This window comes from Ursus arctos, unplaced genomic scaffold (assembly GCF_023065955.2).
Source record: "Ursus arctos isolate Adak ecotype North America unplaced genomic scaffold, UrsArc2.0 scaffold_13, whole genome shotgun sequence".
NCBI classification, from domain to species: domain Eukaryota; kingdom Metazoa; phylum Chordata; class Mammalia; order Carnivora; family Ursidae; genus Ursus; species Ursus arctos.
In genome coordinates this window covers 53,381,865-53,405,898 of record NW_026622797.1, presented here as the reverse complement: position 1 = coordinate 53,405,898, position 24,034 = coordinate 53,381,865, and the positions used below count along the sequence as shown (strand labels likewise).

The 24,034-nt window shown below is 43.8% G+C and overlaps 1 protein-coding gene and 1 long non-coding RNA gene across 3 annotated transcripts in view; one reads left to right on the top strand and one right to left on the bottom strand.

Annotated features, from left to right (window-relative positions):
• Window positions 1–1,686: 1,686 nt before the first annotated feature.
• Window positions 1,687–22,859, top strand: LOC130543558 (uncharacterized). Its single transcript, XR_008958997.1, has 2 exons — window positions 1,687–1,908; window positions 21,244–22,859. It is a non-coding gene; the product is annotated as an uncharacterized LOC130543558 (long non-coding RNA).
• The window catches only part of PREP (prolyl endopeptidase), a 112,003-nt gene continuing 100,444 nt past the window's right edge, over window positions 12,476–24,034 (bottom strand). The window contains exons 12-15 of one of the 2 annotated variants that reach the window (XM_026511722.4): window positions 22,262–22,356; window positions 19,159–19,290; window positions 16,109–16,265; window positions 12,476–13,211 (exon numbers count right to left, since the gene is read on the bottom strand). In XM_026511722.4, the coding sequence (XP_026367507.1) occupies window positions 12,917–13,211; window positions 16,109–16,265; window positions 19,159–19,290; window positions 22,262–22,356 (679 nt within the window). In that variant the 3' untranslated portion in view covers window positions 12,476–12,916. Of the gene's footprint in view, window positions 13,212–14,965; window positions 15,267–16,108; window positions 16,266–19,158; window positions 19,291–22,261; window positions 22,357–24,034 lie in introns of those variants that run through there. The other variant, XM_026511723.4, reaches the window with a different exon arrangement.

Genomic DNA, 24,034 nt, shown 5'->3' with positions numbered 1-24,034 from the left:
CACATATTTGGGAGTTTTTCAGTTTTCTTCTTTTAATTGATTTCTAGTTTCATACCACTGTGATTGGAAAAGATGCTTGATATGATTTCAACCTTCTTAAATTTAAGACTTGTGGCCTACCATGATCTATTTTTGAGAATGTTTCATGTTTTCTTGAGAAGAATGTGTATCCTGCTGCTTTTGAATGGAATATTGACATGGTATATGTGTCTGTTGGCCTTCTGTATGCCTTCTTTGGGAAAATGTCTATTCAGGTCCTCTGCCCATTTTTTAATGGTGTTAAGTTGTAGAAGTTCTTTATATATTTTGGATATTAACCCCTGAGTGGATCATTTGCAAATGTCTTCTGCCATTCAGTAGGTCGCCTTTCTGTTTTGGTGATGGTTTCCTTCACTGTGCAAACACTTATTTTTGATGTAGCCCCTTTATTTTTTGTTTTGTTTGACTTGCCAAAGGAGACATCTAGAAAAATGTTGCTAAGGCCAGTGTTAGTGACATTACTGCCTGTGTTCTCCCCTAGGATTTTTTTATGGTTTCAGGTCTCACATTTAGGTCTTTAAAATATTTTGAGTTTATTTTTTGTGTATATGTGAGAAAGTGGTCCAGTTTCATTCTTTTGCATGTAGCTATCCAATTTTCCCCAATACCATTTATTGAAAAGATCATTTTCTTTTTTTTTTTTTTTAAGATTTTATTTATTTATTTGACAGAGAGAGACAGCCAGCGAGAGAGGGAACACAAGCAGGGGGAGTGGGAGAGGAAGAAGCAGGCTCCCAGCAGAGGAGTCTGATGCGGGGCTCGATCCCAGAACGCCAGGACCACGCCCAGAGCTGAAGGCAGACTCCCAACGACTGTGCCACCCAGGCGCCCGGAAAAGATCATTTTCCCCATTGTATATTCTTGCCTCCTTTGTCATCGATTGACTACATAAGCATGGGTTTATTGCTGGGCTGTCTATTCTGTTCCATTGGTCTATGTGTGTCTATTTTTGTGCCAGTACCATACTGTTTTGATTACTACATCTTTGTAGTATGTCTTGAAATCTGGGATTGTGATACCTCTGTTCTTTCTCAAGACTGCTTTGGCTATTCAGGCTTTTTTGTGCTCTTAGACAAATTTTTGCATCATTTGTTCTAATTCTGTAAAAAAATGCCATTGGAATTTTGATAGGTATTGCATTGAATCTGTAGTTGCTAAGGGAAATGTGGAATATTTATTTTTCCAATCCACGAGCATGGAATAGATTTCCATTTGTGTTATCTTTAATTTCTTTTCATTAGCGTTCTATAGTTTTTAGAGTACAGGTCTTTAACCTCCTTGGTTAAGTTTATTTCTAGGTTTTTATTTTTAGTGTAATTGTAATTGTTCGTTTCTTTTTCTGCTTTTGCACAATTGGTGTATAGGAACACTACTGATTTCTGGGTATTAATTTTGTATCCTACAACTTTACCAAATTCATTTATTACTTTGGTAGTTTTTTGGTGGTGTCTTTCAGGTTTTCTAGGTATAATATCATGTCTTCTGCAAATAATGACAGCTTAATTTATTCCTTATCAATATGTATGCATCTTATTTTTTTTTGTCTTATTTCTGTCGCTAGGACTGCCAGTACTAATGTTGAATAAAAGTTGTTTTTTTTTTTTTTTTAAAGATTTTATTTATTTATTTGACAGAGAGAGACAGCCAGCGAGAGAGGGAACACAAGCAGGGGGAGTGGGAGAGGAAGAAGCAGGCTCCCAGCGGAGAAGCCTGATGTGGGGCTCGATCCCAGAACTCTGGGACCATGCCCTGAGCCAAAGGCAGACGCTTAACGACTGCACCACCCAGGCGCCCCTGAATAAAAGTTTGAAAGTGGATATCCTTGTCTTGCTCCTCATCTTAGAGGGAAAGCTTGCAGTTTTTTTGCCAGTAAGTATGATATTAACTGTGGATTTTTCATAGATGGCCTTTTATTACATTGAAGTGTGTTACCTCTAAACCCACGTTGTTGAGAGTTTTGATCATGAACAGATATCGAATTTTGTCACATGATTTTTCTGCATCTATTGAAATGATCATGATTTTTATCCTTCGTTTTACTGATGTGGTATAGCATGTTGATTGGTGTACAACTATTGATCCATTTCTGCATCCCTAGAATAAATCTTATTTGATCGTGGTGAATGATCCTTTTAATGTGATCCTTTCAAATGTGGTCTGCTAATATTTTGTTGAGGATTTCTGCATCTATGTTCATCAGGGATATTGGCCTGTAATTTTGTGTGTGTGTGTGGTGCCCTTGTTTTGGTATCAGGGTAATGTTGGCCTCACAGAATGTAATTGGAAGCTTTCCTTCCTCATCTATTTTTTGGAATAATTTGAGGAGAACAGTTATTAATCTTCTTAAAATGTTTGTTAGAATTCACGTTTGAATCCATGTGGTCCTGGACTTTTATTTTTTCATAGTTTTTGATTACCAATTCAGTTTTGTTGCTAGTAATCCATTTGTTCAGATATTCTATTTCTTTTTTTTTAATGATTTTTTTATTATGTTAGTCACCATACAGTACATCCCTGGTTTCCGATGTAAGGCTTGATGATTCCTTAGTTGTGTATAACACCCAGTGCACCATGCAATACTCTATTTCTTCTTGATAAAGTTTTGGAAGATTGTATGTTTCTAGGAATGTATCCATTTCTTCTAGGTTGTCCAATTTGTTGGCACATAATTTTTCATAGTACTCTCTTATAATCCTTTGTATTTCTGTGGTGTAGTGTCTTTTGTTAATTCTCTTTCATTTCTGATTTTATTTTTTGAGGTCCTTTCTGTTTTGTTTCTTCATGATTCTGGCTGAGGGTTTATCAGTTTTATCTTTTCAAAGGACCAGCTCTTTCATTTTTTGTTCCTATTTTTCCCAAAATCTTTATTTCATTTACTTCTCCAATTTATCATTCCTTCCTTAGGCTGTGCTTGTTCTTTTTCTAGTTCCTTCAAGTGTAAGATGAGATTTTTTTTTTTAAAGATTTTTATTTATTTGACACAGAGAGACAGCCAGAGAGAGAGACAGGCAGTGAGAAAGGGAACACGAGCAGAGGGAGTGGGAGAGGAAGAAGCAGGCTCCCAGTGGAGTAGGGAGCCCGATGTGGGGCTCGATCCCAGAATCCTGGGATCACGCCCTGAGCTGAAGGCAGACGCCTAACTGACTGAGCCACCCAGGCGCCCCATAAGATGAGTTTCTTTATTTGAGCTTTTACTTGTTTCTTGAGGTAGGCTTTTATCACTATCTATTTTCCTCTTGGAACTGCTTTCATGGGGTGCCCGGGTGGCTCAGTCAGTTAGGTGTCTGCCTTCAGGTCAGGTTATGATCCCAGGGTCCTGGGATCAAGGCCCTCATCAGCGGGGAGCCTGCTTCTCTGTCTGCCTCTCCCCTCGTGTTCTCTCTCTCTCTCTCTCTAATAAATAGATAAAATCTGAAACAACAACAACAACAACAAACAAAACAAAACTGTTTTCATTATGTCCCAGAGATTTTGGGTGATTGTGTTTTCACTTTCATTTGTCTCCATGTATTTTTAAATTTCTTCTTTGATTTCTCATGGACCCACTGGCTGTTTAGTATCATGTTATTTAGCCTACACGTGTTTGTGTTTTTCCCAGTTTTTTTTCTCGTGATTGCTAGTTTCATACCATTGTGGTTGGAAAAGATGCACAGTATGATTTCAGTCTTCTTAAATTTATTGAGACTTGTTTTGTGGCCTAAGGTAATCTATTCTGGAGAATGCTGCATGTGCACTTGAAAAGAATGTGTATTCTGTTGTTTTCGGATGGGATGTTCTATATATGTGTTAGGTCCATCTGGTCTAATGTGTTTTCCAAAGGCACCGTTTTCTTACTGATCTTCTGCTAGACGATCTATCCATTGATGTAAGTGGGGTGTCCCCTGCCATTATTATCATAAATTTCTTTATGTCCATTAGTATATTTTCTTCATGTATTTAGGTGCTCTAGTGTTGGGTACGTAGGTTTTTACAATTGTTATATCCTCTTCTTAGATGGATCTTTGTCATCATATAATGTCCTTTTTGTTTCTTGTTACAGTCTTTGCCCTAAAGTCTGTTTTGTCTGGTATAAGTATTGCTACCCCAGCTTTTTTTTTCCCCCCACTTCCATTTGCATGGTAAATGCTTTTCCATCCCTTCACTTTCAGTTTGTATGTGTCTTTAGGTCTGAGGTGAGTCTCTTGTGGGCAGCATATAAATGGTTTTTTTTTTTTTTTTTTTTTTTTTACCCATCCTACCACCCTATGCCTTTGGATTGGAGCATTTAGGCTATTTACATTTAAAGTAATTATTGATAGGTAGGTACTTACTGCCATTTTGTTAATTGTTTTCTAGTTGATTTTGTTGTTCTTCTCTCTTCCTTTCTTGTTCTCTTTGTAATTGAGTTTCTGTGGTGCTATATTTGGCTTTTTTCTCTTTTTGTGTATCTGTTACAGGTTTTTGGTTTTTGATTACCATGAGGCTCGTATATAACATCCTAACTATATAATACTAGGTATTAAGTTTGTTATCATTTAAGTGCAAATTCTTAATTTTTTTTACTCCACATTTTATGTATACGCTGTCATATTTTATATCTTTTTACTCATAATTTTCTTACATCTAATTATGGCCATTTCTTTTCCACTTTAAGTCCCTTTAACATTTCTTGTAAGGCTGGTTTAGTGGTAATAAACTCCTTTAACTTTTGTTTGGGAAACCCTTTATCTTTCCTTCAGTTCTGAATGACAACTTTGTTGGTTAAAGTATTCTTGGTTGTTAAGATTTTTCCTTTCAGCACTTTGAATATATCATGGCACTTTCTTGTGGACTGCAAAGCTTAAAAATCAGCTAATAGTTTTATAGGATTTCCTTTGTACATAATGTTTTCCTTCTCTCTTGCTGCTCTTAAAATTCTCTTTTAATAATGAAAACATCAAAGGCTAAAGATTATGTGTCATGGTGTGGACTTCCTTGAGTTTATCTTGTTTGAAACTCTGTACTTCTTGAACCTGGATATCTATTTTTTTCTCCTAGGTTAGGGAAGTTTTCACTTATTTCTTCAAATAAGTTTTCTGCCCCTTTCTTTCTCTCTTCTTCTGGGATCCCAGATAATACAAAAGTTTGTTTGCTTGATGTTGACTAAGAGAACCCTTAACCTGTCCTCATTTTGAAAAATTCCTTTCTCTTTTTGCTTTTCAGCTTGGGTGCTTATCATTACCTTGTCTTCCAGATCATTGATATGTTCTGTATCAGCTAATCTTTTGATCCCTCTAACATATTTTTTAAAATTTCAGTTATTGTATTCTTTAACTCTGATTGGTTCTTTTTTGTGTTTTCTATCTCTTTATTGAAGGTCTCACTGAGTTTTTCCACTCTTCAGTGAGCATCTTTATAATCATTATGTTACCTTCTTTATCAGGCATATTGCTTAACTCCATTTCATTTAGTTCTTTTTCTGAGATTTTGTCTTATTCTTTCTTTTGGAGTATATTCCTCTGTCTCTCCATTTTGCTTGACTTTCTCTGTTTCTATAGATTAGCAGAACATCTACTTCTCCTAAACTCGAAGGCATGGTCTTGTGTATGCTCATCCTCTATGTAGACTGTGTGCTTGGTGACTTTTGATGGCCGGCTGGAGCTGCGGTTGTAGGGCCAGGCGTCTTGGGGCTCTCCATGCAGTAGGACCCTGGCAGGACAGCTGACGCTGAAGTGACTGCAAGTCCGGGTGTCATGGGGCTCTGTGCAGCAGGTGTTTAGCAGGATATCTAGAGTTGAAGCGGGTGCAGGCTGGGGTGTCCTGGGGTTCTACACATTGAGGGCACCCTGGCAGGAGAGCTGAAGCTAAAGTGAGTGCAAGCTGGGGTGTCCTGCAGTGCTCAGCACACGGGATGCCCTGGCCAGGTGACTGGAGCCAAGGCTGACATGAGTGGGGGTGTTCTGGGGCACTCTGCATAGAGAGAGTGCCCTGGTGGGGCGGCTGGAGCTGAGGCAAGCACAGGTGGGGGATTCCCAGGGTGCTTCACACAGGGGGCAACCTGGTGGGGCAGCTGGATTTGAAGCAAATGGCAGCCAGGAGGTACTAGAGCTCTCTGCACTGGGAGTGCCTAGCAAGCTGCCCAAAGTCCAAGTGGTATGGGCTTGGAGTGTTCCAGGGTGCTCTGAACCTCTCACCTTGGTGCAAAAGCTGGACCTATAATGATTGCTAACCAGGGACTTCTGGGTATGCATTGCCCTGTGGCCACCCTGGTGGGATGGCTAGGCTGGTGTGGGCTAGAAACCAGGGGCTCACTGATGGGCAGGCTGGTTAGGGTGCCTGGACTGTACCCTGGTCTGTGCTTTCAAGGTGGAGAAGTGTAGACCATGTCTGGCTGTTCTTCTCACCTGGAGAGATTTAGGAGCTTCCTCACTGTGTGGTGGAGTACTAGGTCTGGTTCTTTTATATGCTAGTTACTTTAGCTGCAGTTCTTTTTTTCTGTGCCCCAGAATAGATGAATATGCTCCCAGTCCCTCTGTACCATCCCTCCCCATTGCCATTTGCAGCATCAGGGATGGAGGGTTCCTTTGTTAATGTGTCTCCATCTTTTGTTGTGCAGAAGCTGTTCAGTTGGCCCTCAGTTCTTCTTCAGGAGGAATTGCTCTATAAATAGGTGTAATTTGTTGTGTTCCATGGAGGAAGTGAGTTCAGTGTCTTCGTACATCACCATCTTGGACTGGAATCATTGATGGATCTTGTTTCTTTAATCCATTCATCCACTCTGTGTCTTTTGATTGAAGAATTTAGTCCATTTACATTTAAAGCAAATCAACAGGTATTATTCCATTTTAATCATTTTCTGGCTAGTTTGAAATTCCTTTATTCTCTTCTCTTCCTTGGTGACTTGATGATTTTCTGTAGTGATGTGCTTAGATTCCTTTCTCTTTCTCTTTTGTGTATCTAGGATGTGTTTTTGCTTTGTGGTTACCATGAGGCTTACATAAAACAACTTATAACAATATTTTCGGTTGATGATGACTAAGTTCAAACACATTCTCAAGCTCTACATTTTTTACTTCCCTCTTACCCCACAATTTGCTTTTGATGTCACATATTCTATTTTTTTAACTTTGTATATCCATTAATAACTTTTTATAGTTATTTTATTACTTTTGTCTTTTAACCTTCATACTAGCTCTATAAACTCACCATTTTTACATTAGATTATTCTGAGTTTTATTATATATTTACCCTTGCCAGTGAGATTTATACTTTCATATGTATTCCTGTTACTAATTAGCACCATTTCCTCTCCTTTCATTTCAGCATTTCTTGTAAGGCTGGTCTAGTGGTGATGAAATCCTTCAGCTTTTGCTTGTTTGGAAAACTCTTTATGTCTCCTTCAATTCTCAAGGACAACTTTGCCAGATAGAGTACTCTTAGTTGGCACTTCCTTTTGGCACTTTGAATATTTATGTCTCTCCTTTCTAGCTTGCAAAATTTCTACTGAACAATACGCTCATGGTCTTATGAGAGTTCCCTTGTATGTAACAAGCTGTTTTTCTCACATTGCTTTTTAAGATTCTCTCCTTGTCTTTAACAGTTTAATTATGTGTCTTGGTGTAGATCTCTTTGGGTCCATCTTTTTTAGAATTCTCTGGGCTTCCTGAATCTGGCTGTCAGTTTCTTTTCCCAGGTTGGGGAAGCTTTCAGCCATCATTTGTTCAAATAAAATTTCTGCCCCTTTTCTCTCTCTCTTCTGTGACCCCTATAATGTGAAGGTTGGTCTGCTTGATCTTGTCCTGTAAGTCCCTTAAGCTTTTTCATTCTTTTTTTCTTTTTGCTGTTCTGGTTGGCTGAGTTCTGCTACCCTGTCTTCAAGTCCATTGATTCCTTCTTCTGCTTTATCTAGTCTGCTATTGAACAATCTAGTGTATTTTTTAGCGTAGATACTGTATTTTTCAGCTCTGTGACTTCTATTTGGTACCATCTTCTGTTTTCCGTCTCTTTGTTGAAGTTCTCACTGTGTTCATCCATGCATCTACCAAGCATGGTGAGCAAATTTATGACTGTTACTTTGAACTTTTTATCATGTAAATTATTTCTCTGTTCCATTAAGGGCTTTTTCTAAGGTTTTATTTTATCCTTTTATTTGGAACATATTCTTGTTTCATTTTTCTTTGAATCTCTGTTGTTTTCTTTTAAATCTATTATTTAAATAGCCACCTCTCTGTCTTGAAGGGGTGACCTCATGTAGGAGATGAACCTTATTGCTCAACCCTACCCAGCTCTTGGCTGTCTCACAAACCTCTGTGATTGTCCAAGCAGCCTGCTGTTGTCTTAGTGGCTTCCAGTAGGTAAGGGTTTACCAAGATCTATCAGTGTCCCAAAGGGGAGTATCTTGGTCAGCACCTAGATTCAGGCTGATTGGAAGCCAGACACTTAGTTTTTAAAGTATGCAAACATATCTCTTTCAGGGGAAAACTGGGAGATGGGCATTTCTGTGTGCTCCCTCTGTGCTGGGTAATAGCCAGTTAAGAACTGTTTCTTTGTTTGCTACTGTTCCATTAACACAAAAACACAAGCCCTGTGAACACAAGCACCTCTGGCCACCAGAGCCAGGCTATCAAAGGATGTGGTACGGCCACAAATGCTGAAAACCCTGCTGACCTAGGGTGGGACAGAGGGAGCATAATGCTGCCAGCCTCCCTGGTCTCTAGAGAGAATTATAGTTGGCCCTTAGAAGTGCTTTTATTATCTATTTTTAAAGATTTTTATTCATTTATTTGACAGAGAGCACAGGCAGGGGGAATGGCAGACAGGGGCAGAGGGAGAGGGAGAAGCAGGCTCTCCACTGAGCAGAGAACCGGATGTGGGACTTGATCCCAGGACCCTGAGATCATGACTTGAGCTGAAGGCAGCCGCTTAACTGACTGAGCCACCCAGGCACCCCTAGAAGTGCTTTTAATCAGAAGTTTGCCACTTGGGCCACAGTTATGAAGATAAGCTAATAGGCCTCTTTCACAGAAATGCTGGAGGTGCATTTCAGAGTGCTGTCTCTGTGCTGTGCCCTGGCGGGGAGGGAGCCGGGAAAGAACTCTTTCTCCATTGGTTGTAGTCCTATGGGGCCCAGGAATGTAAGTCCCATTGGCCGCCAGAGCCAGGTGATCAAGGGTTGTCCCTTAGGCAGCAGCTGTGCAAACCAGGGCACCAGATGTGTGCATAAGTGCCTTTCCCAGAAATACCAGTGACCTGGAGGGAGGCAGAGGGAGAGCGCGTGGATGGCTCCCACCGGCCCCCGCAGTCTAGAATATTTCAGAAGGGGGCTAGGTGTGTAAGTTAGAAGCCTGTCCCCTCCTTCAGGCCAAATCTTTCAGATAAACAAGCTGGTGGCTTTCACAGGAAGACTGGACACTTTTCAGCTGGCTGCCTCTCCGCTGAGCTCTGAGGGTGGCCAGCTCAGTCTGCACGAGCCCTTTAAGAGCTGTTTCTCCGGTGGGTGAAATGGGCGAAGCAGTCACAACGTACACATTTCCAGTTGTAACTAAGTTCTGGGGATGTCACGTATGGCATGGTGCCTGTAGTTAATAGTACTATACTGTACATTTGAAAGTTGCTAAGAGAGGAGATTAAAAAAAAACGATCAGAAATTTCTATATTCTCATGGACTTTTTATCTTTCAAACAAAAAATGTGAGTAGACTACAGAAAACAAGTGTTTCTCAGTTTGCTGTAGCCTTTGGGTCTCATGGACACAAACCCATTGGCTTTCAAAGCTAGATGTTTTGGGGGCTTGTCTCTTAGATTCAGGTCGTAAAAGTTGGGGCGTCAGATGTGGGGTGCAGACCTTTCACTCCTCAGGGAGGAGGTGGGAGTTGTGAGTTTCTTCCTGACCATGGCTGACCAGGCCTGGGGGGGGGGGTGCTTAAGGGAAGATCGTGTCTCAGCCTCGCCTATCCGTTTCAGTGTGGGCTTTTTTCTCATTTGCCCAGTTTGTAGGAGTTGCTCATCTAGTTTTTGTTTCTTTCAGAAGATGTAGTTCTGTGTATAGCTGTAGATTCAGTGCATCTGTGGGAGGAGGTAAGTTCTGGAACCTCCCATGTCACTATCTGGAATGAGAAGCCTCTTGCATATTATCTTTTACTACACCGGTGGGTGAGAGTGCGGACTCCAGGGTCCAGCTGCTCGGGTTACTGCCCTGCCTGCTCACTTCCTGGCCAGGGAACTGGGCCTTGGCCAGACTACGGTAAGGGTAGCATGTGGCTTGTAAGGTTGCTTGAGGACAAACAGCCATACACAGAGTGCTTAGGGCTGGGTGGCACAGGGGACTCGGTAAAATCATTTATCTTCTGTCTCCTCCTTCTGGAGTGTCAGCTTCATGAAGACAAGGGCTTTATTTTGTACCCGCAGCCCCTGGAATGATTGGAAGGAGAACGTGGCTAAATATTCCTTATTCATTGGCCTCAGCCCTCATCCTGCTGGCCTGACCACCCCATTCCAGTCCGACCTTTGCTTTTTTTAGACTCCTCACAGCTTTCCATCCTGTCCTTCACTCATCTTTCTTTGAGTCTTTGTAACCTCTCTGGGCTGTGGCTGTATGGTCTGCCCCGGGGAACTCCCGGAAGCTGGTAAAACTGATAGACAGATTGGTAACAAGCTTTCTTAGCCGAAATTTAACCTTTTCGCCCGCAGCACCATTTGTGTGTAATTGGCTAAGTTTTAGTGGGAGTATTAGGAAACCATAATTGCCAGGTTTTACACTAGTCCAGGCGTGTACGCGTGAAACATCAGAGATGTGACTATTTCGCTAAGGTAGCAAATGCTCCGTGGCCTGTGTAGCACATGAGGCTACCTGTGCAATGCGTGCAGCTTTTGTCTCAAAACACCATAGACCAACGTAAGACAGAGCAGAGGGGCGGAGCACTGGACAGAGAGGAGGGGGCATCTCACAGGGAAGGCCCCGATTATCTGGGAAGGGGCCAACTTCATATACTCCCAGGGTTTAAGGCTTAAAAAAGCTACCTTCAGTTTGCGGGCTCAGCGGTCCTGCTTAAATCGAGATGTGGAAACTAGCTTAGGAAAGAGAACTCACAATTAGAGGCAATTCTTTGGTAGGCACTTTGGTAAGTGTATTATAATGTTTGTTCCTAATCGCCACTTACGAAATGAGTGGTGGGATTTGAACCTGGGCCTGACTGACTTCTCCTGCAACTGAGACCCTACCCACCGTGGTTTTCACTTTCCACTGCTCAGCAGGAGACCTCAGTGGGAAAGTAGGGCTAGATTCTGTGCAGGCTTGGACATGCTCTGGACTGGGGGGGAACAACTCAGCTGTCTGTACCTCAAACCACCCAGCTGGTCTAAGAAAAAGGCTGCCTCCAGCTTATCTATGCAAATGTTTTTTTTTTCCCCCTGCCACTCAGGTCGGCAGGTACATGGCAATTAGCCAGCGTGAGCGACTCTAGGCGGAGGTGATGTCAATTCTCCACGTGCTGATAGCTGGTGGCGCCCTTGTTCTCCGGGGCGGGGCTGAGTGTGCAGCCACGTATCCAGTGCTTACTGACACTTTACTAGAATGCATGATTCTAGATGAGAAAAACCAAAGCAGCCACCTTTCAGCTATGCTGGATATGTAGTGCTATACTGACAGAAAACTGTGTCTAATTTCAGACCACGATTTGGGAGGTAGAGCTCTAAAGAAAAGCACAAATATGTATGATTTGGAAAATAGGACTTCTCTGGAAAAGTACAAGTTAGTGGAACAATGAAGTCATCTTTTAAGCCTTTTTAAGGTTAAGATACTTCATACAAAATAGAAGTTATTTTTGTCATCTGAAGCAAGACAAAGAAGAAACGGTGTTCTTCTCATAAATTAGATCAGCATTTCCTAAACTGATGCCTAAAGGAAGGGTTTCATGAGACGTTAATGCCTTGAAATGGTATGAACAGTAGTTTGAGGAGCGGTACACCCCCTCTTAAACATGTGGGGTGGCAGGGGGAAGGGACCAGAACTGTTTCCAGTGTGACTATTTCTAGGAAGTGGTCTGTGGGGGGGAAACAGCTTGGGAAATGCTGAATTTCTGATTTGAAGAGAAGTTTGGATAAATGTATCCAGATAGTTCACTGTGAGTTTTATACGCTAGGTCCTTGGACGTCCATTTGTAACCACAGTGATAGGCCAATAATCTGAAGCTTCTGGTCCACCGACTTTTCAGCCTAACTATCCAAATCAAAAGGGCCCTGGCTCCGATTACCAGCTGACTTGAGTGGTTAATACAGAAGCTAGTGAGCTGCCTCTAACAGCTTCATCACCATCAACAAGGGGCTGGAATGGCACCTGCTTCTCACCGCCGACGTTCTACGGCTTCACCGTTTGGGAACTAACGTGTATGGAAAGGCGAACTGCTTATTCCGATAGGGAAGTGACGTGATCCAGAGTGAGTGCCCCTCAACACGAAGGAATCAGAAAAAGCCTCCCATTCTTAAATAACATTTATTATTGTTGCAAAGAAGTCTTTTTCATGAGAACAGTTCTCCCATTTAAAGATATACTGGTTATGGTTATAGAAGCAGATTTCATTGAGTGGTCTAGATGCAGTAAGCCCGACTACGACTCTGAACTCAGCACTCTAATATTCACAATGTGTTGGCTGCCACTCAGCTATTTATCCAAACATGCTTTTTTTTTTTTTTTTTTTTAAACATGTGCCTGCACAGGGTGGAGAAAGAAACGCCAAGGGCTTGCTAAAAAGGAGAAGCCTAAAAAAGATAAAATTCCCGCAGCAGTTCTGTTCAACTGCAGTCTGTGAGTGCAGGAATAGTGTCCGTGTGGGGAAGCGTTAGGCCCAGTGGTTTCTCCGTGTGAACGGTGTGAAAGCCCTTGAGGTTTTCTGCGGCTGTCAGGAGGGAGTGGGAGAGTCCGTTTACTGAATCCAGTCGATGTTCAGGCACCGCGCTATGAATGCAAACATATCTGAGACCTCTTCTATCACTTTGGCCGTGGGCTTCCCGGCGCCGTGGCCGGCCTTGGTGTCTACGTGGATAAGCAGGGGGTTGCTTTGCTTCCGGCTCCGGCCCACGACGTACTGAAGGGTGGCGATGAACTTCAGGGAGTGGAGCGGGACCACACGGTCGTCGTGGTCGGCGGTGAGGAGAAGCATGGACGGGTACTGGATGTCATCTGCCTCCGGCAGCTTCACGTTGTGCAGCGGGGAGTATCTGAAAGGCAAAGGCAGTTTCGTGGGGCCGGATGGCAAAGGCCGAGTGGCTCGTTCACCAGGCTGATCAAGGAGCACGGGCGGGCACAGCAGCCCATGTGGTTTATCAGCCTAACTTTACTAGCTGTGACGGCGGCTACTAGTTACCCGGGTGACCCCCGCAGACTCTGTGTGCATCGCCATGTAGGTCGTAACTGGCCAGGGCTACTGGAAACTGGGGAGCCGTGTCATTTATGTGGCTCCCGCTTTGGAAGACTGTGTAAAGGAGAAACTTCCAGGGCTGCTGAGATAACCCTAACTATAGATGCACTTACGGTCTTGAATAGTTCCACAGTCTGTAGACTGACCTTCTCTCTACTACACAGTGGTCTGACTTTAAGCCACTGATTGGGGGTATGAGAGTTGCCAGCCTTTCTTTTGTTGAAAAACTTGAAATTTTGCCCCTTTACCATCTATAAACTGTTTGTTGCAAGCCCAGCGTGGCAGTCTGAGGAAGAACCCGGGTCTTGTCTGGGCCTCTTGCTGACTCGCGCTAGGGCAGAAAGAAACGGCCTTTGGCCGATGGTGACAAAGTCAATGGAGGAGCAGAGGCGGCACCTTCTGAACAACCTTCCAGATAAGGGAACAAATGGGTTCTAAGAATAAGAGTATAGCGACTTAAAACAGTAACTGATAGCAGTTTAGTGAGTGAAATCTCTGGATTTTTTTTCCTTTACATTTGCTCAGTGTGGACGTCATCTTTCTCAGTGTTCGGTATTACTGAATATAATTGGGTATTTCAGTAGAGTTTTATTTTGGAGGGTAAATAGTCAAAAACACTACAATTTCTGCTCAGTTAACCAAGTTGAGACTGGAAAGCTCTGGAGTTAGGCTCCCAACAGAGAAGGTGGCGGCGGCAACGGATTGGTTTTCTGATCTTACTTCAGAGTGTTCTTGAATCCACCCCAGCCCTCCAGAAAAGGTTAGTTCTTGGGGAAAAAGGTTTGGAAAACTGAGAAGTTCTGTAAAAAATGTATCCAAGCTATTCCCAAACTTGGAAATCCAGCTCCTTCATGGGGGGGACCCCCTGTAATCTCCAGATGTCGCTTCATGGGACATGGTGCAGGGTTTCAGCAGCTCCTGGTATGGCCCCCTCTGGTTTGAGTGTGTAGGGCTGAGCTCCCTGCTCACCTGGGAGCAGCAGGTCTGAGGAGACTACAGCCCCGTGAGAGCTAGGATGGAAAAATCAAGTCTAAAGTAGGACTATCACAGACATCTTGAAAGATATTTACTCTTATTTTTTTCCCCCACATTAGAGTATTAAGTTCCATTGAATGTTTTGTGGCCTTTGATACACAATTTAGTCAGTATCTTCAATTGAGTTTAGATGGGACTCCCTAAGTGTGTATTTTCTTTATATTAATTTGAACTATAGCTTATTTAGCTTTTACTGGTATTTGTCAATGAGGTTCTTTCAATGATAAAACTTTAGTCATTTTAGCTGAAGAGCTAAAACCCTAAAAAAGCACATAAAATGAAAGAGCTTGACTGAAGAAATTGCTGTGTTGAAATCTGGAGTCAACACAGGCAGTTCGTAACTGCTGATGTCGGTCCCCAACCCCTACACATGGGAAGTGAAGACTGTGAACAGCCAGAAAAGAACGTGGCTTGCGGTCTCCAGAGTCTAAATGTCTGCTATTTTCTCATTGGTCTTGCCAAAGAGGTTGAAGGATAGGAATGCAGTTTTACAATATTGTAATAAATAATGTGATTTGCAGTTTCAAATATATAGTTTATTGAGAGAACAAAATAAGTTTAATGTACCCGCATATATCCCTCTTTATTTCCTTCTTAAAATCCCATACATAGATGTAAAGTATAATGACACCTTTTTCTATCAGTTTTTAATTGCTATGGTAACAAACTATCACAAGTTCGGCAGCTTTTGAAAACAACACAGATTTCTTATCTCACAGTTCTGTCAGCCAGAAGTCTGGGTTGGCTCAACTGGGTTCTCTGCTCTGGGTCTCGAGGCTGAAATCAAGGTGTTGGTTGGCTGGGCCCTTATCAGGAAATGCTGGGGAAAAAAAAATCTATTTCCAGATGCATACAGGATGTTGGCAGAACTCAGTTCCCATGTGGTCATAGGACTGAGGTCTCCCTTTCTTTGATCGCTAGCTGGGGGCTGTTCTCAGGCTCTAGAGGCCCCTTCCTCCACCTTCAAAGCCAGCAATGGCAGATCCAGTCCTTCTCATGCTTCTAATCTGACCTCTCTTTCTGCTGCATTCCCTGCCTCCAGCCCAAGAAAGTGGTTTGTCATTAGACTGGGCCCACTTCAGTAATCCAGGATTATCTCATTTTTAAGGTCAGCTAATTAGTAACCTTAATTTAATCTGCAAAGTCCCTTCACAGCAGCACTCAGATTAGTAGTCTGATTTGAAGAGAGCAGGGGACAGGAATCTGAGGGCGGGAGGACATCTTTAGAATTCTGCCTGTCACATCTTCGTAGTTCGTTGTCTTTGTTAAAGACCAGATCAGGGGCGCCTGGGTGGCTCAGCGGTTAAGCGTCTGCCTTCGGCTCAGGGCGTGATCCCGGCATTCTGGGATCGAGCCCCACATCGGGCTCCTCTGCTATGAGCCTGCTTCTTCCTCTCCCACTCCCCCTGCTTGTGTTCCCTCTCTCGCTGGCTATCTCTCTCTCTCTCTGTCAAATAAATAAAATCTTTAAAAAAGAAAAATAAAACCAGATCAGAACAAGACAAATAGGGATTCTCATCACTTCCCTTCTTTTACAGTAAATGATATGCAAATAGACACTGAAGGGGACAGAGTCAAACCCTTATCCTTTTGACTGTGTTCAGTATTATATCAAATTGTTAGCAACACATACCATATGTATTAACATGAATTAAGACTTACTTGATAAGCCATTCAAAGTGTTGTTTGCTGTCCGAGCACCCATAATCGGTGGTCCAGGCATGGCCGATGGTGTATTTATGGAACTTCAGCATGTCCATTACCCCAACTTGGGCAATAACACAACCAAAGAGGTCAGGGCGCTGATTTGCACAAGCAGCTGAAAACCAAGACAGAAAGAAAGTAAAAAGTGGTCTGTCATTAAACATCTAAATAAAAACAAATCAACACTTTACTTTCAGAACTACTGCTGCCTTTTTTCCTAGAGCAAAGAAACCATCATAAACCACCCGGCTAATGGCCACTAGCTTCTCTCCCTGCTTCCAGTATATCTGAGAGGCAGGGTAGTATCACCGGTGACAGATTTACTCCCCGAAATGAATCTCAACGGGGGTTATTCAGAAAAACTCAAGGACTTTCTGGAAAATTGTGTCTCCCGCTCCCATTCCTATATCTATCTATATCTATATCTATATCTATATCTATCCATATATAAATTTTTTTCCACAAGGAAAACTTGTTCAGGATCTCAGAAGTAATCTGTGATATTGTGACATGATAAAAAACACATAGTCATTATCCCCAGTTCCTGGCACAGAACTTCTAAACCCCTTGGAATTTCCTGAGTGACAGGGGTGAGAAAAGTGTCTTTTAGAACTCCTAACTGGCCCCTTTCACCCATACCTGTGTTTATGCTAACGAGGAGACTCTTGGGGGGGGCTCTTAGAGGGCTACACGATGGGGGCTGGTTGCCACAGGAGCCAACCCTGTGGTTAGAGGGGCTGAAAATTAATAACGGCTAATGATTTCATCTATCATGTCGGCATAATAGAACCGCCACAAAAACCCCTAAGCAGCGGAGTTCAGAGAGCTCCCGGGTTGGTGAGCACTCAAGTGCTGGAAGGGCGGCCTTCCCAGAGATGACACGCACATCTGCAAGCCCCCTCGACCCCACACCTTACTCTCCTGGGGTCTAGGAGCTGTTCTGGCAAATTACCAAACCCGAGCAGGCAGAGCCTGGGAATGCCAATACATAGCCAGTCAGCCAGAAGTACGAGAGGCCCAGGACTTGGGACTGGTGTCTGAAGTGGGGGCAGTCCTGGGAGACTGAGCCCCTACCACGTGGGGTCTGTGCTCACTCTGGGCAGTATCAGGACTGAAGTGCAGGACATCCAAGTGGGGATGGGAGAACTGGTTGGTATGGAGGAAAAAAACCCATACACTTGGTGGTGGAAGTGTTGTGAGTAGAAACTGTACATACAGTCCAAGGCAGGGCCTGAAACCCAGCACAGGCTCCAACCAGTACTGTCCTGTTTTAAAAACACTCGTCTTTGTGTACTTAAGTTACATAAGTGTATTTTTGTTTTGGTAATTCAGTATCTATCGAACATCCTGCCACGTGCCTGGCACTGGAGTCCGATCCGTGCATGCTTTAGTGGGAATCACTGCTGTGGGGGAGCCCAACCTGGGGTAAGGCAGTTAGGGGGGCTTTGGGAGGAAGTCACATCAAAGCTGGCATGACAGTCAAGGGGATCTGGACTTCTCCTGCCTCTGGCAAAAAACCTAGTTCACATCCTGATTTTGATTTCGGTGCTTATTCCCAATACCAGATCCTGAGTCCTACCCTGGGAGACCTTGGTTCTCTCACTCTGTATGAGAGGGTAGGAATCTGTCCTTGCAAATAAGCCTTCAACACCCTGAGAAGGGACCTGCATTTTCTGCAAGTTCCTCAAGGAACCAGGTTTGCCAACAGATGTAATCCAATAAACTGAAAATATAAGTCAACTTAGGACACTCCCCCAAAGGCTTCTCATTTCCCAGAGTCAACCAGGTCCACTAGACGGGCTCTGAGGTGCTGCCTGCTTTCGCCTCCTGCCACCTCTCCCCTCTCCCTCACTCGCCATGCCCAGCTGTGGGCCTCTATACTGTTGCTAGAGCACTCTGAGCCCTTGCTGGCCTCGGGGCCTTCGGTGTGTGTTGTCTGCCTCCTCCAACTAGAACGAAAGCTCCAGGGGGGGCAGAGGTGTTGTCTGTTTTGTCTGAAACATATCCACACCCTTTCTAAATTTCAACAAATTATTCTGGACATTTATATTTTACCAAATGGGATTTTTTTTCAGACTATATTGGGGTAAAGAGTAAGAACAGGGGTCCAGGTTTTACAATGACTCAGTATATTTCAAGGATAAGGAAACTGAGTCCATGTGCGGCTCCCCTGAGCCCCCTTCCAAAACTGGATTTTCACATGTTTTAAGTTGAGCCTGCATTTGTACGATGGTCCCTCATATCCTAATGACACTGGATGTAGGACCCAGGAAGCAAAGTGCAGGCCACCGTAAATGTTCATTACAAGGTAAGAGGTCATCAACTACCCAAATTAGGAAAAGCCGCTTAGATGCTGAACCACCCGCAGGTTAAAGGAACAGAATCTAAAACCACAGTGTTAGGTTCCAGCCCCAGCATCACCACTTTCTCTCTGTGCCCCGGGTCCTCGGTAAAATGGGAATCCTACCCGTTCCTGTCCCCCAGGCTGCATGACAAATGAGAGTGTGCACGTGAAGGGCTCAGCAAGTGGGAATCAATACCATGAACGATTTCCTGTCTGTTCCGCTGCGCGTCTGTGTGCGCTGCGGCCTCTTCCTTCACCATGCCTCTCTCTGCACCCGCAGCGTAAGTACTCAACGGATGTTCAGTGTGATCACATCTTACACGTTCTGAGTAACACAGTCCCAGGGGTAATCGGCTCAGTCCTGCGCTGGCTGAACCCTAGAAACCTGGGGATCCAGTTTGTGGGGGTGGGGGCCCCAGCCAGTGTGCAGCCCAGAAGAGCTTGGAGCAGGTGGGGGACAGGTTCTCAGGCTGTCGTGAATCAGGCCTGTACACCGCGGGTTCAGCTGGGCTCATCGGTCATTTATCAGATGCCCTGATACAAATGGGTTTTGCTTTCTTTGCTCCCATCCATGAGCCAAACTCAGTCAAGAGCTGTCTACGGACAGTGTATCCAAAAACCCCAAGAGTGTTAACTAGTAAGCACAAAAGAATCCAGTTCTCACCCACTAAGAGGCCTCCGTTCGAACCTCCGTTAATAGTCAGCCTCTTGGGAGAGGTGTAGCCTTCCTTGATAAGATACTCGGCCGCGTGCTGAAAGTCATCAAAGCAGTTCTGTTTGTTTGCCAGGATACCACCTGCAATGGGCCAAAGTGAAAGATGGTTAAGAAAGAAAACAGTAAAAAACACGACAGTTTAACCAAAAGGGAATTCAACTGATAGGGCAGAGTTTCAACTACGGATCACTTACACAGCAGGCTAACACCGCATTTAGAAAAACGCCTCAACTGAAATTTTGTCAGGCATTACGGAAATCCATCAACACCATAATCACGAATCCATAGTGTGGATCTTTATTTTTCTAAATACAACGGCAGTGCCGCATAGGGAAGAGATGATCTGTTACGTCAGAGAACCACGAGGACAAAAGTATGAAAGCAGGTAGCCAAAAAGAACCTAGATTTTAGAGAAGCCGAACTTCACCTTGAGCCATGCTCAACCCTTTCTGTGCTCTGACCCACCGGGCTGTGTACACTCCCCCCTCTCAGGGACGGCTGTGCACTCACGGGGGCACTTCTCAGCCCTCCTCTTGGCAGGAGTTGGAAACGGTAATGCTGAGAAATAAGGTCTTCAGTTTCTCCCTTCTTTAGGGAATGTAAGCAGGAGTGAGGTGGGGAGGGGGTGGTGCACAGAGCAGCCTGTTATAGGTTTTTTTTTTTTTTTTTTAAGATTTTATTCATTTATTTGACAGAGAATCAGCCAGCAAGAGAGGGAACACAAGCAGGGGAGTGGGAGAGGAAGAACCAGGCTCCCATCGGAGCAGGGAGCCCGATACGGGGCTCGATCCCGGGACCACGCCCTGGGCCAAAGGCAGACACTTAATGACTGAGCCACCCAGGTGCCCCTATAGTTTCTTAATTCTTGAATGAAGAACTCAGACATCTCCCCAGAGAATCTGGATTTTCTCATCCAGAAGTTATCCAATGTATAAAACCACGCAAAGAAATTACGTAAAGAGAGGAACATTTGTAAAGTCTTGGAATATCTAAAAGTAAAGGCCAAAAGTCAAAGATGTGCCCTCAACGGAAGAGATGTCTGAAGTAACTGCCCCTGAGATGAACAAAAAGCAGACACAGGTCTAATTAGATATTTGAGATTAACCACTTCTGCAGAAATTCAATTAAAGATGAAGCAGTGCTACTGAAGAAATTTTTTCATATCAAAACAAATGTTATTAAAATTTTAATAAGAAATTATCGGTGAATTAGAACAGCTAGAATTACTTAGTTTCCAGGAATAATATCATTTTGGGTATATGACTATATTTTTTAAAGAGCATTAAATTTTAAACTCAATAAACAATGGAATTTAGATCTATCAATGTTTAGTATACTAGGGTCTAACTGGAAAAAATCCATTTCTGGCCCCTTGACTGCCTAAATTTGGAGAACGTTTATGAATCAGTCTAAATACAGACAGTCTACTTTCAGACTCACTCAAGCTCCAAACTCCCCCTCCCGCCCCCGGCTTTTGAACAATTAAGTCGGTTAACACAGAGATGAGGGAGCACGGGTGCCTATCACAGCACGGAGTGCACCTGATGACCAGAGGGGTTTTATGGAGACCGATGTGGGTTCTCTAGGAGAGGGCCACAGGACCAAGAGTCCACGCAGGGTTGTGTGTATGCCACAAACATTTTAGCTAGTAAATGACACGGGTTGGGGGTCTAGACTTCGCATACAGATTTGGAACATAAATATGATATGTAGAGATTTTATTTTTCTTTGATCAATCATCTCAATATCACAGCATGATTTTAGTGTAATTAAACTCTAATATCAGGTCAGGGTCAAAATTATACAATAACAATTGATAAAGTCTTAGGGCAACTGCTCCCAAGAGTCATCCCCATGGTGGGCAGGCCAGGAGCCCGTCTGTTAATGAGAAATACTCCCTCTTGCTAAGGTGCTCTTGCTAAGTATGTTGTCTGATGTCAGCCTTTGGGGTGCTTGCTGGATGTTCAGGGGGTCAGGCCTGGCCTTTTCTACATCTTGTCATCTAACAGGTACTTATGAAAAATCTCTTTACAGATCTCCCCTCATCTTTGTAGACTGGATTTGATGCAGAAAATCACAGCCTTTGGCCTCCGGTTCAGGAAAAAGTGGATACATGCAGGTCTGCTGCTCCTACTGTGGGAGAAGACCCTTTTGCCTGGTGCTGCTGACCAACCCCAAGGCCTGGTGGCTACCTTTGTTCCAACAGACCTCCTTATAAATGACGGCCGATGATGAGAGTGGGGAGAAGCCTGGGGCTGATGGGAGTGAATGTGCGTTCCCACATCCTCCTCTGGCTATTGGTAGTCTAAGAATTCCAGACACAAAAGGCTGGGGGAAAGGATGTGCTCCATATGTAAAGAAAAGGAAGAGATAAAGGTTTAAAAAAATTATGACAGCCTGGGGAATGAAGCTTAGTATCGAAGCAGTATCCTCAATGGAGTAGAATCCATGCTTCAGGAGCCTGGAGAATGGAGACTGAATCATTAAAACCAGAAAAGAAAAAAGAGTGAGCTCTCGAGTCTAACACCTGCACACGACAGAGTCACAGCCGTAATGCTAGGAGGATGCTACGTCTTAGCCACGTCAGGAAAATCAGAGGAAACAAGCAGAAGGATGCTCACTCTGGGTACAGGAAAGCTCTATTTGAGATTGCTCTTTTTAAGAGAAAATGACCCGGCTGGAGAGAGCCACATAATGCTAACCAAACAGCCTGGTCTCGCCTCAGAAGAGATCAAAGAAATGCCGAAAAGTGGCCTGCAGACCCACTTCCGCCAGTGATGGATAAAAATGCATCCCGTGCATTGCTAAAAACCCCAGTTCTGATTATGGTCTATAGGGAATGCTTCTGAAAAGTATGGACTTCATTAAAATAAACAGACTACAAAGGAAAACAAAATGAGAAAACACGGAGCTGTTTTTAGAGGGGCGGTGGTGCCTGCAACATGTCTGAACAGCTCCTTATTTTCCGCTTGTCTGCTGCTAACCCCATCAGCTCATTCAAACACAGCTTTGGCTCGGCCGCGTTTGTGTTCCTGTAGAGAAAATACCTCACCTTTATGCCACGTCTCTCCGTACTCGCCACCCCCTCGGATGTTGGCCACTGCAAGGACGCCGCCCATGTGTCGCACAAAGATGAGCCTGGACACGCTGAGAAGCAGTTCAAATAATTAACCTTCCATCAACCACCTGGGAAGGACCATGCTGTCTCTCTCCATCCAAACAATGTATCCCCAAAGACACTCCACATGTCAATATTACTGAAATAGGAGTCCAGTTCTCTATTATTTGATTAAAGTGCAAAATATAGAAGTTCTGATTAATGTTTAACAGCAAAGTTCACACATTTTCATGTGCATTCAGTATTATATCCTTTTTCTATACTGGTAAATATCTTAACTATAGGAAGTGGGAGTACACAATTCATCATGCAAAGAAAGAAAGAGCTGGAAGCTCTCATTTCATGCTGAAGCCATCTTTCTTTTAAACAACTATGTTGGCAAACTGAGTATCCCCAGCCATGTGACACAGCCCTGGTGTGAATGGCTCTGGGCTTGCAGGAATCCCCCGTGGTGGTCCCTGCTCCACTGTATCTCTCTCCTCATTGTTCAAGTTGGAATAAAGCAAGCTGTTTCTGAAATTGGGATTTTAAAGAAGTGTTCCAGTTTTATAGACCTTTAGATGCTGAACTACGTAACTAACACAAGGTGTGAGAGGGGTTGGGGAGACCAAGGACACAGTCCAGAAAGCAAGCATGGAGGGCTCAGGGCTGGAGAAAAAGTTTTCTAGAAATAAGCAGAAGAGACTATAGCACAAAGCCGTTAAGTAAGTCCTTTGGGAAATCTGGGTTTTGTTTTCTCTTCCTCTTTCTGCTCTGACCCTAACGGTGCTAAATGACATCCATTATCTCTGATAGCTAAAATTAATTCTGTCTTAAGGAGTGTTTATGAAAGTTTTATCCTTCTCCCTTTTGGTAGCTGGGTAAATGCAGGCTTCTGTAACCTGGGGCTCTAGATGGACTGAGTGCCGATTTCCTGGGTCTTGAGGATGCAGAGAAAAGGAGAGCTGGGAGAGGTGATCATACCACACAACCGGATTGGCCAAACAGATTTTCCATCTGTTGGTCTTCTCATCAACATTGTTCACGCACCCCTCACGGTCTCTACGGAAGCTCCCAGCATATCTGCTGGGTTCTGGGATAAAAATGGTACAGGGCCCCTTCCTTACTCATCTCTCAAGTCCCAGTGGAGCAGGATTAATAACTACTTGTACAAATGAACAAAGACGAGCAGTCTTAGCTATAGATCTGCTCAGAAATCAGGGTGGTCTCCACGCAAGACCCCCCCGTAGGGACTAAGGGAAGTGGGGCTCATGATGCAAGACTCCTAACTTGTTCACGAAATGACACACATGCTCATAGGCCCTACACTCAGCCTCACCATGACCTGGACCTGAAGCTTGAATTTCATCACTTTGAGTGATAAAGGGCAAACAATGACACGTTTTAGTTTTTGTTTTAAGGATTAGCTTAACCTAAAGAACGAACAGGTGTTGGTTTGCATTCTTAGACTGATCAGCACAGAATAAATATGGCATATGGTTTAACCACACAGACACAGACATACGAACGAGACAGCAAAGCTGACTCCCTGGGTAACTGGCCGGAGGTGGGCAGCCGCTCTGTGGCTCAGGCCGTGCCCTGAATACTGGCTGGTGTGGAGGAAACACCGCGGACGCAGAGCGCCACCGTTGCTGCACAGGAATGAGGAACCGCCACTGCTCCACGCTTTTACCTGGTTTCCCTTCAACGTACCCGTGTGATGATACC